Source organism: Myotis myotis, unplaced genomic scaffold (genome assembly GCF_014108235.1).
Source record: "Myotis myotis isolate mMyoMyo1 unplaced genomic scaffold, mMyoMyo1.p scaffold_m19_p_3, whole genome shotgun sequence".
NCBI lineage: Eukaryota > Metazoa > Chordata > Mammalia > Chiroptera > Vespertilionidae > Myotis > Myotis myotis.
Window position 1 is genome coordinate 175,849,538 of NW_023416335.1, and position 16,068 is coordinate 175,865,605.

At 44.6% G+C, this 16,068-nt stretch overlaps 1 protein-coding gene and 1 pseudogene across 5 annotated transcripts in view; both read left to right on the top strand.

The window, feature by feature from the left end:
- The first annotated feature begins 1,143 nt into the window (after positions 1-1,143).
- Positions 1,144-2,071, top strand: LOC118650699 (annotated as a pseudogene).
- Positions 2,072-3,844: 1,773 nt separating this feature from the next.
- Positions 3,845-16,068, top strand: part of TMTC1 (transmembrane O-mannosyltransferase targeting cadherins 1) — a 238,146-nt gene continuing 225,922 nt past the window's right edge. For 2 of the 5 annotated variants that reach the window (XM_036299240.1, XM_036299241.1), the window contains exon 1: positions 3,847-4,636. In XM_036299240.1, the coding sequence (XP_036155133.1) occupies positions 4,289-4,636 (348 nt within the window). In that variant the 5' untranslated portion in view covers positions 3,847-4,288. Of the gene's footprint in view, positions 4,637-16,068 lie in introns of all 5 variants that reach the window. The other 3 variants (XM_036299239.1, XM_036299238.1, XM_036299242.1) reach the window with 3 other exon arrangements.

Below are 16,068 nucleotides of genomic sequence, written 5' to 3' on the forward strand. Positions count from 1 at the left end.
AAGTAGTATTGCTCTAATTATAAGCCCTTTAAAAATAATCAGAGACTAAATAACAAGAATTCAATCTAATTTCCTGTTGGGCCCCTTCATTAGTCAAGATGAGTGCTTTACACCTTATGAGAGAGGCATAAGGGATAATGGGCCAACAGCAATGTAAACACTTTTACAGTATTTTCCTGTAGCACAGAGCAGTATTGAGTCAGAAATGATGGAGCTGCAAAGGATATGTCAAATTTCAAAAAGTATTTACTTATTGGTTTGTCCTTAAAGGGACTTTGAAGTACCTCACTGTTTTTAAGTAAATTAATCCAAACTTCATCATCTGTACTAACTAGAATTGAGATGCCACTGAACTTAGAGAAAAGCTTAATGAACTCTCTGTGCTCAGAAATATGGAATCCCTCTTAGAGGTTTCCCTTATGTCTTCCTTCCCCTTTCTATTTCTTTTTGGAGTTCCAGCTGTGATCCTCATTCTCTTCTTCCCATTGTCATAGAGAACTCTGATACCATTTCATCTTAAACAAACAAACAAAAAAGCAAACAAACAACATAGCTCAGATAAGAAGTATGTGGGCAGAGCGGTGCCTCTTACAAGGGTGAGTTGAGGATGATTTGAGGGAGAAAAGTTCTGCTGTCTATAAAAATAAATGATTAGAATTACTCTTTGAGAGTAAGACATTGTCTCTAGAAAGGCCTTATTAATTATAGGTAAGGATTGATACATTGGGCTATTGTGACTGCTATCATTTCAGCAAGGACAGCTTCCCTATCCAACTCAGCTGTTAACTTAGAATGTTAGACTTTGCCGCTTGAACTTGAGTCTTGGCTTCTCGCCTTCCTCTCTGAACAACATGAGCTTCAGTATCTGCTCCAGTTTCTCCTCAAACTACTAGGTATTGGGCTCCTGCAGTCACTCAGCTACTGGGCCAGGCCAGCCAGCAGCGTGGCCAGCATCTATGCAGATACCTGGGGCTTGGACTCCCAGATCTCTGTGTCCCACTCCAGCAATGTGCGGAGTGGTTGAGGATACAGGGGCCTGGCTGTGGGGATGGCTGGGGGTCTGTCGGATATAGGGGGGGCATCCAGAGCTAGAAGGAGACTATACAATGCCTGAATGACGGCCTGGCCTCCTTTCTAGAGAGGATGAGAAGCCTGGAGGCTGATAATTGGAAACTGGAGATCAAAATCGGGAACACCTGGACAAGAAGGGACCCCAGGTTAGAGACTGGGGGCATTATTTCAAGACCATCAAAGGCTCAGATCTTTGCAAGTTCTGTGGACAATGCCTGCATCGTTCTGCAGACTGATAACGTCTGCCTTGCTGCTGATGACTTCAGAGTCAAGTATGAGACAGAATTAGCCATGCACCAATCTGTGGAGAGTGACATCAATGGGCTCCGAAAGGTCACTGATGACATCAATATCACTCGGCTGCAGCTTTAGACAGAGATCAAGGCTCTCAAGGAGGAGCTGATCTTCATGAAGACCCACGAGGAGGAAGTAAATGGTCTACAAAACCAGATTGCCAACTCTGGGTTGACTGTGGAGTTGGCTGCCCTCAAATCTCAGGACCTCGGCAAGAACATGGTGGTCATCCAGGCCCAATATGATGAACTGGCTTGGAAGAGCCGAGAGGAGCTAGAGAAGTACTGGTCCCAACAGATTGAGGAGAGCACCACAGTGGTTACCTCGCAGACTGCTGAGATAGGAGCAGCTGAGATAATATGGGCCTGAGACATACAGTCCAGTCCTTGGAGATCGACCTGAACTCAGTGAGAAATCTGAAGGCCAGCTTAGAAAACAGCCTGTGGGAGGTAGAGACCCGCTATGCCATGCAGACGGAGCAGCTCAACGGGATCCTAATGCACCTGGAGTCAGAGCTGGCCCAGGAGTAGGAGGCCCTGATGAACATCAAGGTCACACTGGAGGCTGAGAGTGCCACCTACCGCTGCCTGCAAGAAGGAGGTGTGAACTTTAATCATAATGATGCCCTGGACAGCAGCACTGCATTCAACCCATCCAAAAGACCATCACCCGCCAGATTGTGGACACCAAAGTCCTGAGGTGGTAAAGGCAGCAGAAGTGTGGCACCCCTTGGGCAGGAGGCCAAAAAGTAGTTCAGAGATCATTGAGCATTAAAAATAGAAGTTAGACTTTTATGGTATTAACCTTACACACACACACACACACACACACACACACACACACACACACAATTTGAGCAGCTTTGGTCATCCAGCCCAATACTTAGCACATTATAGCATAAGATCTCTCCCTCTCCCCTTCCCTCCCCTCTCTCTTTCTCTCTCTCAGCATGTGTGTGTGTGTGTGTGTGTGTGTGTGTGTGTGTGTGAGAGAGAGAGAGAGAGAGAGAGAGAGAGAGAGAGAGAGGGGAACATTGATGTGAGAAAGAACCATTGATCAGTTGCTTTCCCTTAGTTCCCCCACTGGAGATCAAACCCACCACCCAGGTATGTGCTTTGATGGGCAATGAACTGGCAACCTTTTGGTGCTCAGGATTACACTCAACCAACTGAGCCACTCCTGTGGGGCTACCTACCCTTCATATATTTTTATTAAATTACTGGCAGGCAAAGTGGAAAGGCTGTAGTGTGTTCAGGTGTGTGTGGAGTCTGGATATTAAAGCTACCAAGGGTCAAAATGCTTTGATGCAAGGATGAAAACATTACTCAGTCACTAATTTTCAAGTCACCAAAAAACAAGTGTAATGGATGAAATGCACCCTGCCTTGGGATATTTGTCTTAATTCATTGCGTTTTCAACTATTCAGATAGACCTTTAAGTTAAAAAAAAATTAGTGAAGTAAAGAGTCACACAAATGCTGAGTCAGTATAAGAACAGTATCTTTTATTTTACTTTTTTTTTTTTTTTTAGGTCCAGGAAACTTTTAAAAAGTTTGGAAAGATGGGAATAAAGTGGCACGTTTTGTATTTTAAGTTATATTTTATTTGAATTATAAAATCCCAGGTAATCTCATTAACCACAGCAATAAAAATTTACAAGGAGCCTCAAAGAGTTAACAGGTTTTTCAAACCTGGTGAACTTCTAGTACTCATCACCTAACTTATTTACATATTAAAATTAGTAATTTTTAAGAAGAAAACCGTTCATTAAACAGGAAGATTGGGAGCCAAAGCCAGAGGCCTTAACACAGGGGTTTGTTTTGTTTTAAATCTATTGATTTAGCAGGAACAGAACAAACACGCCCCACAGCCCTGGATATAATAATCAGACCCAAGTGATAAGCCTAGATGGGAGGAAACGGTAACTTGCTCAGTACCTCCCGTATTACCTCAAGAGTTTCAGTTAAAAAAAACAACAACAAACTACGAGGAAAATGTTTCAAAAGCCAGTTCAGCGTCCAGACCCACACCGAAAATCGAACCTGGGACTTTTATAAGTGCGAGCAGACCGACGGAGGGTAAAGGAAAACAGCCGGTGGCGCCTCTGGACAGCCCGGGCAGGGCGGGCAGGCAGCCCACGGCCAGGGAGACGCTTTCTCCTGCTTTTCGGAAAGGGGCTTGGGACACTCATTTCCCCACATGGCTGCAGCGCCGGGTGGGGGACAGAAGGGGTACGGACAGGGCGACGGGACGCGAGCGCGGTGCGGGCGGGAGAGCGTGTCCCGCGTCCCGGGCTCTGGCGCTGCTGTTGTCCGGGGTGCTGAAACCCGGGGACTTCCCGGGAGGCAGCCGCCACTTTTCCGTCGGGGGGTGGGGGGTGGGGTGTGGGGGGGGGGGGGGGGGGGAGGGCGCGGGAATTTCGGGCCCCAGCTAAGCCCGCCCTGGCCCGAGGTGCCACCAGATGAGGTCCTCCCCAGCCCATTAGGGGAAGGAGAGAAAGGGGCTGGAGTGAGCAGAGCCGGGCAGGGCAGGCGGGAACCCGCCTCTCCGGGCTGCTCAGCGCCGCGAGCCCCGCTCCACCTGCGCGCGAACTCTCGCCGCGGGGACGCCGCGCCCGGGGACAGACCGCGGCGGCGAGCCTGGCGCGGGCGGCGGGCGCCGGGGTGTGTGTGGGTGAGCGGCTCCAGTCCCGGGATGGGGGGGTGGTGGCGGCCAGAGCGAGCGGGGCATGCGCAGTGGTGCGGAGGAGGTGGCGATGGCCGAGGGAGGCGGGGGGACTGCTGTTTATTTGCAGCTGGGCCAACTCGGAGGCGCAGGCGGCGGCGGAGCGCGGGGCGCCGGCGGCCGGTCCAGTGCCCGCCGCGTCATGCCCGAGCCCACCTCCAGGCAGCCGCCGCGCGCCGCCGGGGCCCCGGCCGGGGAGGATGCCAGACGCCTGGGAGAGGCCAGGGCAGCGGTGGCGGCGCGATGGTGGTGACCAGCTCTGCCCGAGGCGGCGGCGGCGGGGACCGCGCGCCCTCCCGGCGGCGGGACTGCGGACTCGCGCCGGCCGGTGCGGCGGCGCTGCTGGCCGGGGCGAGCTGCCTGTGCTACGGCCGCTCCCTGCAGGGCGAGTTCGTGCACGACGACGTGTGGGCGATCGTGAACAACCCCGACCTGCGGCCCGGCACCCCGCTCCGCTGGAGCATCTTCACGAACGACTTCTGGGGCAAGGGCATGGCCGAGAACACCAGCCACAAGTCCTACCGGCCGCTCTGCGTCCTCACCTTCAAGTGAGTCCCCACCTCGCGCTCGCCGCGGTTCCAATCTCTTCACTCCCCCCACGCGGGCTGGGCGAAGTTGCGGGACTGGGTTGGGGGGCGTTTCTGTTCTTGCCGCCCCTTCCCCTCCACGCCTCGCTCCTCTCCAGACTCTCCACGCCGCTCTGTTCCATGGACCTCGGTCCCGCTTCTCTGGGCTCCCGGGCGGTTCGGGAGGCGCGGGCTGGGGAGTTGGGATCGAGTTTCTCAAGAGTCTGCGCTCCGGGCGGGTTGGTCTGTCGGAACAAGACTGGGAGAGGGGCTGGGGGAGCTGCCTCCGCACCCCCCACCCCTGCTGGAACGGGGTCAGGGGGGACCAGTGCGGGGCCCCAGGAGTTCCGAATGGGTGGCTGTGATGGTCGATGCTTCCGAGTTGGGAATTTCTCCGAGGCGTTTAGGCAAGGCAGCTTTGCAGATGGGGACTGTCAGTGCCTGAGGGGTCGCGTTCCGAGGAGATGAGGCAGGACCCCTGAGTTGCTAGGGCTGCCTGAGTTTTGGGGAGGAGCAGGGGAGCGCGCAGAGGATCTTTCCCGGCCCCCAGCCTGGGCTGCTCCCGGAACCTCTCCAGTCTGCGGAAAGAACCCCTTTAAAAGGTGCAAAGCAAAGGAATGCAGAAGCGTGGGAGCCTCTGGGGATCCTGGCGTCCCAGTCGAAATAGTTTTTCTTTTACAGCCTCGGAGTCATGATTCAGCATTTCTGGTGTGAATAACGTGTAAAAGGGGACCCGAGGGAACGCCAGTGTTTTGTAGGGTGGAGATTTTCTTGAATTTCAAAGAGAGCTAGCTTCAGACGGAAGGGGCGAAGGGCTGCTGTGAGGGAAGTGCTATTTCATACATCATGAGCTTGACTCGGCCGCTCCTAATTTGACTCAGCATCAGAGCTGGTAATGTGTCGGATAAAACTGTTGAAATCAGGTTGGTTCTGTATCATCAGCGTTCTGAGCCTTTTCCAACGGGTGTAATCTGAACCCTTCTTTATGGTAACGATTATTTGAGACGGGATCCGCAGTTTGAAAAGCCTGCCCGGGCCTGGCGGCGAGGGTCCCTTGACAGGTGTCTCTGAAGACTTAGAAAAGGAAACCATAGCAATTGGCAACAACCCATGGGCTTTTGACTTAATTATTTCCACTGCAAGTTTAATGTTTTAAGGGGGGTGAGGAAATTGCACATTTGACTCTGAAGAGAATATTTCATAAACATTTGTCCCCTTGGAAAGTGGTTTTGGTTTTCAGCTGAAAGTCAAAAGCCCATGAATTGTTGCCAATTGCTATGGTTTCCTTTTCTCAGTCATCAGACACCTGTCAAGAGACCTCACCCTGGCCTCCAGTTAGCGTTGCTCAGTACTTTCAGTTTTCCGAGTGTTTCTTTAAAATCTGCTAAGATGGCACAAATATAAATGTTTAACTTCCAGACTGACCTGATTTTTAATCTGTTACACTGAGGGCTGGTGGTTAATTTAAGGTATGGAAGCTCACAGCATGAGGTGTGCAGGACTTAGAACTGCCACGGAGACCATCTAGGTCCCCGGTCTGAGCATCTTCCATTTAGAAAAGGTCAGTGCCAAATGCTTCTGCCCAGTTGGTGGAGGGTGAGGAAGTGGGTTTTCACTTCTTGACTTTGTAAAAAGTTTTTATTCTTTCTTTCTTCCTTTCTTTCTTTCTTTCTTTCTTTCTTTCTTTCTTTCTTTCTTTCTTTCTTTCTTTCTTTTTTTCTTCTTTCCTTGTTTCCATCATTCCATCGTTCCATCCTTCCTTCCTTCCTTCCTTCCTTCCTTCCTCCTACCTCCCTCCCTCCCTCCCTTCCTTCCTTCCTTCCTTCCTTCCTTCCTTCCTTCCTTCCTTCCTTCCTTCCTTCCTTTCTTTTTAAATTCATGCAAGAGATAGCAGGGGCAGAAGAGAGGAGTGTAGGAATTGAGTAGACCATGAAGCAAGGCCTTTGATGAAGAGGAAAGTTAGTAGGGATATGGCAGAACAGAGGCAAAGGAGAAGGAGAGTTGGGGGTGGGATGGGCAGAGAGCATCTCTTGGAATCACTGGTTATAAGAAGCAGCTTGGTGTCTAAGGTGCATTGCTCTTTGTATGGTGCATCTTACTGGCTATGTAATGTATACTTTTAAAAACAATTATTTTGAGAAGATTCTGTTGCAAATCTGGGATGCAACCAAGCACTAATTAGAAAGGGATGGGTGCCTCTTCAGAAACAGAAGTGAAATAAACTTTCTGTACTCATAGGTGTTGATTTAAATAAGACCTGGAGCCTAGATTGTGGGCATGATCCCCAGTAGGGGGTGTGCAGCAGGCAGCAGATCAATGATTCCCTCTCATGGATGTTTCTATTCTTCTCCCTTCCGCTCTTTCTAAAATCAATAATAACACACTTAAATAAATAAATAAATAAATAAATAAATAAATAAATAAATAAGACCTGGACGTTTCCTTTACACAGTCATCTGAGGTGAAACTTATGCAATAGCCTAAAGCCAGGCATGTATAAAGGATGACATAAACCATCCTAGACCCACACAGCTCTAAGATTGTTGCAAGGAAGGGCACAGAAAATCACACTTATTAAGCTATTCAGTGTGAACCAAGCATTGGCCTTTATGATTTTTATTTTAGGGAGTTGGTAAAAACACCAAGTGGCCTTTTACGTATGTTCAGACTACTATAACTATATCTAAGTTAGGCCTGTGTGAACAAAGATCTTAGAGAATTTAAAACCACTGTACGAAATTTATGTATGTATGTATGTATGTATGTATGTATTTTTATTGTGGTAAGAACACTTAATATGAAATCTACCACCATAAGTTTTTAAGGGTACAGCACAGCATTGTTAACTATAGACACAATGCTGTGCAGTCGACGCTAACACATTTCTCTCGAGTAATTGAAACTATGCACCTGTTGGACAGCAACTGCTGTCTCTCCCAACCCTACTGTTGGCAACTACCATTTTCCAAGCTGTTCCTATAAGTTAGACTGTTTTAGATACCTCATAAGTGGATGTCTGCAAATGGCAGATTTTACTTAGCATAATGTCCTCCAGGTTCATTTATGTTGTGACAGATGGCAGGATTTCCTTCTGCTTTTTAAAGGCTGAGTAACCCATTGTATGCACACACCACTTTTCTTTATCCATTCATTTGACATTGGACACTTCAGTTGTTTCCATATCTTGATTATTGTGAATAATGCTGCAATGAACATGGAAGTGCATATATCTCTTTAAGACCCTAGCTTCAGTACCTTTGGATATATACTCAGAAGTAGGATTGCTGGGTCATATCATAATTGTCTTTTTAATTTTTAAGGAGCTTCTATCCTGTTTTCTATAGTGGCTGTACCATTTTACATACCCACCAATAATGTACAGCAAGCATGTCAAGCTCACGGGCTGCATGCCTCATTTATTTGGCCCGTGTTAGCCTTTGAGTTTAACATGCTTGGTGTACAGGGTTCCAATTTCTCCACATCTTTGCCAACACTTATCCCCTCCATCCTAACAGGTGTGAGGTGATATCTCATTGTCGTTCTGATTTGCATGATTAAGTTTTGATAATTAGTGATGTTTAGCATGTTTTCATATATCTGTTTGGCCATTTGTCTGTGTTCTTTGGAGAAATATCTATGTCCACCCATTTTTAAATCAGATTATTTGTTTTTTGTTCTTTGAATTATCAGACTTTCTTACATATTAATAACATGACAGATATATGGCTTGCAAATATTTTTTCTCCTATCCCATAGGTTGCCTTTTTTTCCTGTGGGTTGTTTTTTTGTGCTATGCAGAGGCAGAGGTTTTTTGTTTAGTGTAGTCTCATTTGTCTAATTTTGCTTTTATTGCTTGTGTTTTTTGATGGCATATCTAAAAAACCATTGCCAAGCCTAATATCATGAAGTTTTCCCCTATGTTTTTCTTTCAGAAGTTTCACAGTTCCAGGGCTTACATTTAAATTTTTAATACATTTTGAGTTGATTTTTGTGTGTGGTGTAAGATATGGGTCCAATTTTATTCTTTTCCATATGGACATTCAATTTTACCAGTTCCATTTTTTAAAGACTATTCTTTCTCCATTGTGTATTCTTGGCACCCTTGTTGAAGATCATTTGACCCTATAGGCCTGGGTTGATTTCTGGGCTCTCTGTTCTTTTCCTTTGGTCTATATGTCTGTTTTTATGCAAGTACCATACTGTTTTAATTATTGTAGCTTTGAAGTATATTTTGAAATCAGGAAGTGTGATGCTTCCAGCATTGTTCTTCTTTGTATATTCAGTATATTTGTGGTTCAGTATGAAATTCATGATTTTTTTTCAATTTTTTTAAAAATAAAAGCTATTGGGATTTTGATAAGGATTACATTGAAACTATAGATGACTTTGGGTAGTATGGGCATTTTAACAATATTAAGTCTTCTCATCCATGAACATGTGATGTCTTTCCATTTATTTATGTATTCTTTAATTTTTTTCATTAATGATTTGTGGTTTTAAGTGTACAAGTTTTTCACCTCTTTGGCTAAGTTTATTTTTATGTATATGTTATTCTTTTTGATACTATAGTAAATGGAATTGTGTTTTTTTAAGTATGTTTTTATTGATTTTAGAGAGAGAGGAAAGAAGAGGGAGAGACAAAGAGAAAAACATCTATGTGAAAGTTGAACAGTGATTGGTTGCCTCCTGCAAGTCCCCTACCAGATATCGGATAATAGAATCTGCAACCTGGGCATGTACCCTGACCAGGAATCAAACCAGCAGTTTTTCGGTGCCCAGGACAGTGCCCAACCAAATGAACCACACCACCCAGGGTGAAGCTGATTTTTTTAATTTGAATTCATATCCTGCAACTGAATTCATGTATTATTTCTAATTACTTTTTGGTGGAGGCTTTAGAATTTTCTAATATAAGATTATACTATCTGTCAACAGACATAATTTTACTTCTTCCTTCTGATTTAGGTGCTTTTATTTCTTTTTTCTTGCCCATTGCTCTGTTTAGGACGAATAGAAGTGACACAAGTAGGAATTCTTAACTTGTTCTTGGTCTTAGAGGAAAAGCTTTCAGTTTTTCACTAATGATTATGATAAACTGTGAGCTTTTCATAAATGTTCTTTATGTTGCAGTAAATTCTCTCAAAACCTAGTTGTTGAAAGTTTTTTTGTCATTAAAGGGTGTTGAATTTTGTCTTTTATACTGTATCTATATATGATGAGCATGTAATTTTTATTGTTTGTTAGTGTGGTGTATTACCTTAATTGGTGAACCATCTTTGCGGACTAGTGATATGAATCACATGTTCTTAATATAGTGTAAGTCCTTTGGTAGTTAAGATTTTGGCAAATAATTTCTCCCAGTCTCTAGATTGTCTTTCATCCTCTTCACAGGGTCTTTCCTAGTGCAAAACTCAAATCTTTTTTTAAAATTAAAAGTACTATATTACCTTTGATTCAATAAATCAATGTTACACATATGGAGAGCTGGAAATTCCCATAAGAATAAACAATAAATAAAGAGGCATAATGCTTGTAATTACAAAGGTGCTTGCTTGTATACAAAGATACTATTCGCAGTTTTTTTCTCAAATAAGAAATGGGCTGAATTTGAAATGAAGAAATGGGTTTATCAGAGTGTCTATTTTTTACCAGTTTGCAGGGCAGGGCACAATGGAAAATGAAGGCAGCTTATCAAGATGTGGTGGCTTTGTTTTAGCTACACTGGAACTAAATTCCTTTCCTGTACTGTACTGGGTTAGAGATTTAGAAAGTGAAAGTGAAATGGCCATGTTTCCATTCAGAAGGTTGGTGTAGGTTTCAGTGCTCCTGCAGCCTTAGAAGCTCTGGATACTCTGCCGCTGGTGTGAGCGGTTAAAGCTGGGTCCACAGCTCCTCCAGACTGCTCCAGATGCCCTTTACTGGGAAACCTGGTGCGGTGAGTGTGCAGCTCTGGGGGGAAGGGTATTAATCTGTTTGCAAGCCATTTGCATCATTAAAGTTAGAGCCTCAGAGGTTGTGAGAAGTGGAAGTATATTCCAGCTCATGTTCATGGGTTCCCCTCACCCTCCCTTTCCCTTACTTCAAGTGCATCCATCTTCCCTTCCCAAATGCCTGCTGGCTTTCCATTTGTCTTAGAGACACAGAGCAGCCGCCTTCCAGAGGCCATCAAACCAGCTTCCACATTATAAAAGGTCAAGTCTCTATAGTAAATCCCTTCTGCTCTATCATTTCTGGTGGTTCCACTTCCCTGGTCAAACCTTAACTGATACAAATGGTCATCTTTTTGTGCTCCTTGAAGTGAATTTAGAATTCTAATGAATTTCTGGTCAAATTTTCCATTCAGTCTTTTGATAAGATCATTTCCAAGGGCACATAGGAATATTTTTGGACCATTGTAGTGCAAAGTCAAAACATCTGTGAAAACTTAATCTGCAGCAGTAACCTTTTTATATTTTTCTTCTTTATCCTTCATTGGCCATGACCTGGTTTTAACTCTGGAATCAGGAGAAACGCATTATGTCACTGTATATCAGGCGTGGGGAAACTTTTTTCTGCCAAGGGCCATTTGGATATTTATAACATCATCCACGGGCCATACAAAAAATTATCAACTTAAAAATTAGCCTGCTATATTTGGTCCAACATTTAATTAACTCACTCCTAATGCCTTGGCAGGGCCAGACACTGAATTGACACAACACCCCTCCCCACCCCACCCCCCTTGGAAAATGGCCTTGATTGATTTAAAAGGTGCTTAGCTTGTTACTTTTATTTCCTCCCTAGCCCCTTGCTCTTGAAAAGAAACTCCTGCTGGCTGGTTGGCAGTGCCATTCAATATCAGGAAGCAACCAAAGTTTCCTCAACAAGAAGGAACCAATGGTTTTTCTGTTTTAAAGATGGGGAAATGAAGGCAAATTAAAGGACCTTAAACTCATTCTCTCTCTGTGTTTAGGCTATTAGATCCTAGTGTTTGCTATAAAGTTTTATTTTATTGAAGGCTTCAGATGGAAATATAAGCCATAAGAGTGAAAGTGGGTGGTTTAAAATGTCAGAGTTAAAAAATAGAATATCTTAATATGTGCAGCTGTAAGGATTTGCAGCACTTTAATGTTTGCATCTGGAGAGTTGTTTTTTGCATCAGTTTGCATCTTTTAGTCACAAATGATATGGCAACCATGAAAGTCAGCTTTATCCTCTATGCTCAAAACCAAAAGGAAATGGTGGCATGTTCCCTTTGGCCCTGTTCCTTTTGATTTGACTTGTATGGGAATCCATTGTGAGATAGGTTACTGCTATAAGACTGATAAGTTTGCTTTCTAAGTCTGTGATAGGAGATAAGTAAAGATTATTCAGGATGTTTGATTAGATTGTCTAAGATGTTCAGTGGTGGATGTAGCCAAGGAAATATGATTGGAGGCAAAAAAGATTTTGTAGAGAAATTTTTAAAAATGGCTTCTGAAAATTCCATGCTGAACTAAGTTTATTGCAGAAATTTCAGGAGTGGGAGGAAGTTGATCATTGCCTCTGAGCACATGCTTTATATGTAAGATAGGCTTTACACTACAGTCTAGCAGTATAGAAGGGATGGAAAATGAGAGGAATATCTATATTTTGTTAATCCTCACCCACCTGAGGATATTTTTCTATTGATTATTTTTTAGAGAGAGTGGAAGTGAGAGGGAGAGACAGAGAGAAAGAAATATGGAGAGAGAGAGACAGAAACATCTACGTGACAGAGAGATATCGATTAGTTGCCTCCCACACGTGCCCCTACCAGAGCCGGGGGATTGAGCCTGCAACTGAGGTACGTGCCCTTGACTGCAATGGGACCCAGGATCCTTCAGTCCAGGGATGGAGCTCTATCCACTGAGAAAAACTGGCTAGGGTGAGAGGAATATATTTTTGATTCCCGAGGGTTTTTTTTTTTAAAGGCTAGTTCTTTATTTTTTATGGCTCGGTTGTCTGACAACCCTTTCTTTTTCTTTTTCTAAAATACATTTTTATTGATTTCAGAGAGGAAGGGAGGAGAGAGAGAGATAGAAACATCAATGATGAGAGAGAATCATTGATCAGCTGCCTCCTGCACACTCCTCACCTGGGATCGAGCCTGCAACCCGGCATGTGCTCTTGACCGGAATCAAACCTGGAACCCTTCAGTCCGCAGCTTGATGCTCTATCCACTGAGCCAAACCAGCTAGGGCGATTCCTGAGGGTTTTTACACGTGAATTTCTGAATGAAGGTTTGGAGAACATCTTCTGAAGTAGTTTCCCCCCCCCGCCTTCCATTCAACAACTGTCTTTTCTATCTTCCTTTGTAGCTACATTCATATTTTTCCTAACTTTGAATATGTGGTCATTCCACTTAAAAAAAGAGGTAAGGAATGTTTGATCAAGCCAAAATGATGGCAGTGTTTCTTTTCCAAATGATAACAATGGTTTCTGTTCTACAAGACCCTGTTGGATCTGATTCCTGGTCACTTCTCAGACCTCTAGTCTATCAACCTCATTCTGTTTACAACAACATTCTATGAACAGCATTACTTTTCCTTATACGGGCCCAACCTGCTGCTACCAGGCCTTTGCACTTGTGTCTTCTTCCTGGAATGCCTTCCCTAGATCTCTGCAGTTTTGCTCTCAGCTTCTTCTCACCTTCAGCTTCTTCTCAAATGTCACATCATCACAGAGCCCTTCTCTGGCTACCGATCTAAAATAGCAGACATTCATTCCTCCAAGTTTCAGCCTTACTCTCTTACCCTCTTTGCCTTACTTAGTAGCCCTCACTGCTACCTGGCATCCTATATTTATTGTTAGTTTTAATCTCCTCTCACGACCCTGCGAGCTCCAACAGCTGTATCGTTAGCACCCAGAACGGTTTCTGGCATGCAAAGTAGGGGCTCAATAAATTACTGTTAATAGAATGAATTCATCATTTTCATGAATTCTTGACTTCTTCAGGTAAATATTTAGGTAGGACTACACCTTTATAATGTAGAGGGAAAAGTCTGCCTGACTTATTTCTTGGCTTATTTACTTTATTTATCTTCCTCTTTCAAAGGGAAAGGTGGAGGCAGGCAAGGAACCACAAGTGGTTCCAGTGGGGTCTGCTTACTGGTTGGTGAAGAGGCAGCTTTGATTATGAACAGGGAAGTGTGGCTCTATTGTAATCTGCTGGGACTGTGACATTTGAGAATAAGGGTCTTTAGCACTTTTGGATCAAACTCCTCTTGCCTGGTGTACTGCAGTGTGATGGTAGTTGGATGTTTACCCTGGAGCTTAAGGCTGGACACAGCAGTTATACCTTCTGAGGCAAACCCCAGAATTACACTGAGTTCTTTCCATGCTCTGCTTTCCATGCCCTGCTCTCAGGGGACTAATGGTCATCCATGCCAGTGTCTATTGTCTAGAAAAAATGGTCATTTTTGCCCCAGTCAATGAGGTTGACATGAATTATCGTTTCTGATTTTATCAAATGGAGTCTAAAGACCCAAAAGTACTTTCTCAAAGGAATTATGACGACTATGACTTCCTCTCATTGAGTGTACAATAAAGAATTTCTCTGGTCTTTGACCCAGGTTCCTGGGAAGGAGATTCTAAACCTTGGAATTTCTGGAGTGATAGGTGAGCATTTATTGTTCATGGTGGGCCCCTGGGGCTACAACTGAGTTTATGCTAAAGAGGAGGTCACTCATGGTGGGCCTCCAGAGAGTTTCAGAATGGGGGCTGGCCATGCTGGAAAGACCAATCATGTTATTAGAGAGTTGGGACTTAGAATCACATGATATCATCCCTACCTTCTAATCTTCTGGAGGGGAAAAGGGTGCTGGAGACTGAGTTTACTCATGTGGCCAATGGGTCCATCAGCCTACCTGGTATGTAATGAAATCTCAGTTTAAAACTCAACATTGAAACTTGGTTGAGCTTCCCTGGTGGGTAATCTTATATCTGTACGCAGAGAGGGTGATATGTCTGAAGACATGGAAGGTTTTTTTCTAGGACTCTCTCAGGTCTCACCCTATGAGTCTTTTCTTGAGACTGATTTTTTTATTTGTGTTTTTTATAGTAACACTATATAATCCTAAATATAGTGTTTTCCTTAATTCTGTGAGTTGTGCTTGCAAATTATTGAATCTGAGGGAGTTGTGGGAATCCCCAAATTTGTGGCCAGTTTGTCAGACATGCCAGTGGCTTGGGGACCATTGAAGTTGCATCTGGTGTCTGAAGTGAGAGGACTCTTGTGCAGGATTTTGCCATCAACTGTGAAATCTGCATATACTCTGGGTAGTGAGTGTCAGAATTTCATGACATCCAGGAACTCCTGTAAACACGAACCTTTAAAAAAATTTGCTCAAAATTGACAACTCAGAGTTATAACTAACTATATCATACTTAGTGTTGATCTGTCAATTTTCATTATTTGCTGCCTCTCTTTTTGAAGATTTTCTTCGGGAACTTGTCTAGATATGGTTACTGCTCTTCCTATCCTCAGTTTTCTCACCCTTTCTTTGATGCACTGAGTACTTATGAGATAACTAGAGGCTCAATGCACAAATTTATGCACCTTGAAAGGAACTGTGGACCGTGAGGCTGCAGTGGGCACAGGGGTGGTTCTCAGCCCAAATCTGTGCCCCTGCCTGGCCCCTCCCGCCACCTCCTCCATCCCCTTGCTCCCATGCACTGGCCCCACATGCACCCGCTGGCAGCAGCTGCTTCCCCAATTGCCCCTCAGGAGCAAGAGGAGGTGGAGAAGCCTTCAGGGTAATCAGGGCTGCCAGCTGCCCCTCACACCCGCTGATGGCACCGAGCAATCAGGGCCAGTGCTGGCAGTAGGTGCAAGTGTCCGGCAGGATCGCCATGCATGGGAGCAAATAATTTTCAGTAACCACCAGAGGCTTGCCCTGATGACAGTGACCAGCACCCTGCCTTGGTCTGGCGTCCCCGCTCACCTGCTCCACCATCCTGCCATGGCCGATGCCTACCATGTTCCGCGTGCCCCCTTGGTGGTCAGCACATGTCATAGTGACCAGTTGTTCAGTTGTTCCACCGTTTGGTCTCTTTGCATATTAGGGTTTACATATATATATAGATAGTGACAATAATTGCCCATTGGGGTATGGTCTCCTCCTGACCAGCTCCCCTTCCTCTGTTCTCTCCCTATAACTTCCTCACAGTGAGGTGAAGATGTGATGTCTTGAGCTCAAACAAACATCATGAATTTTGCTTTTGCCTCAGAGCACCAATCTCTCCTCTGTCCTGCTGTTTGTATTGATACCTTCCAGTAACATCCTTTGGTTCTTTAGATATATTAACTGATGATGGTTTACTGATTTGTTCCTGGTACTGAGGGAAATGCAGAGAAGAGCAACCAAAATGATTAAGGGCCAAAGGGATTGCTTTAGAGGAAAAATGAGAAGAAC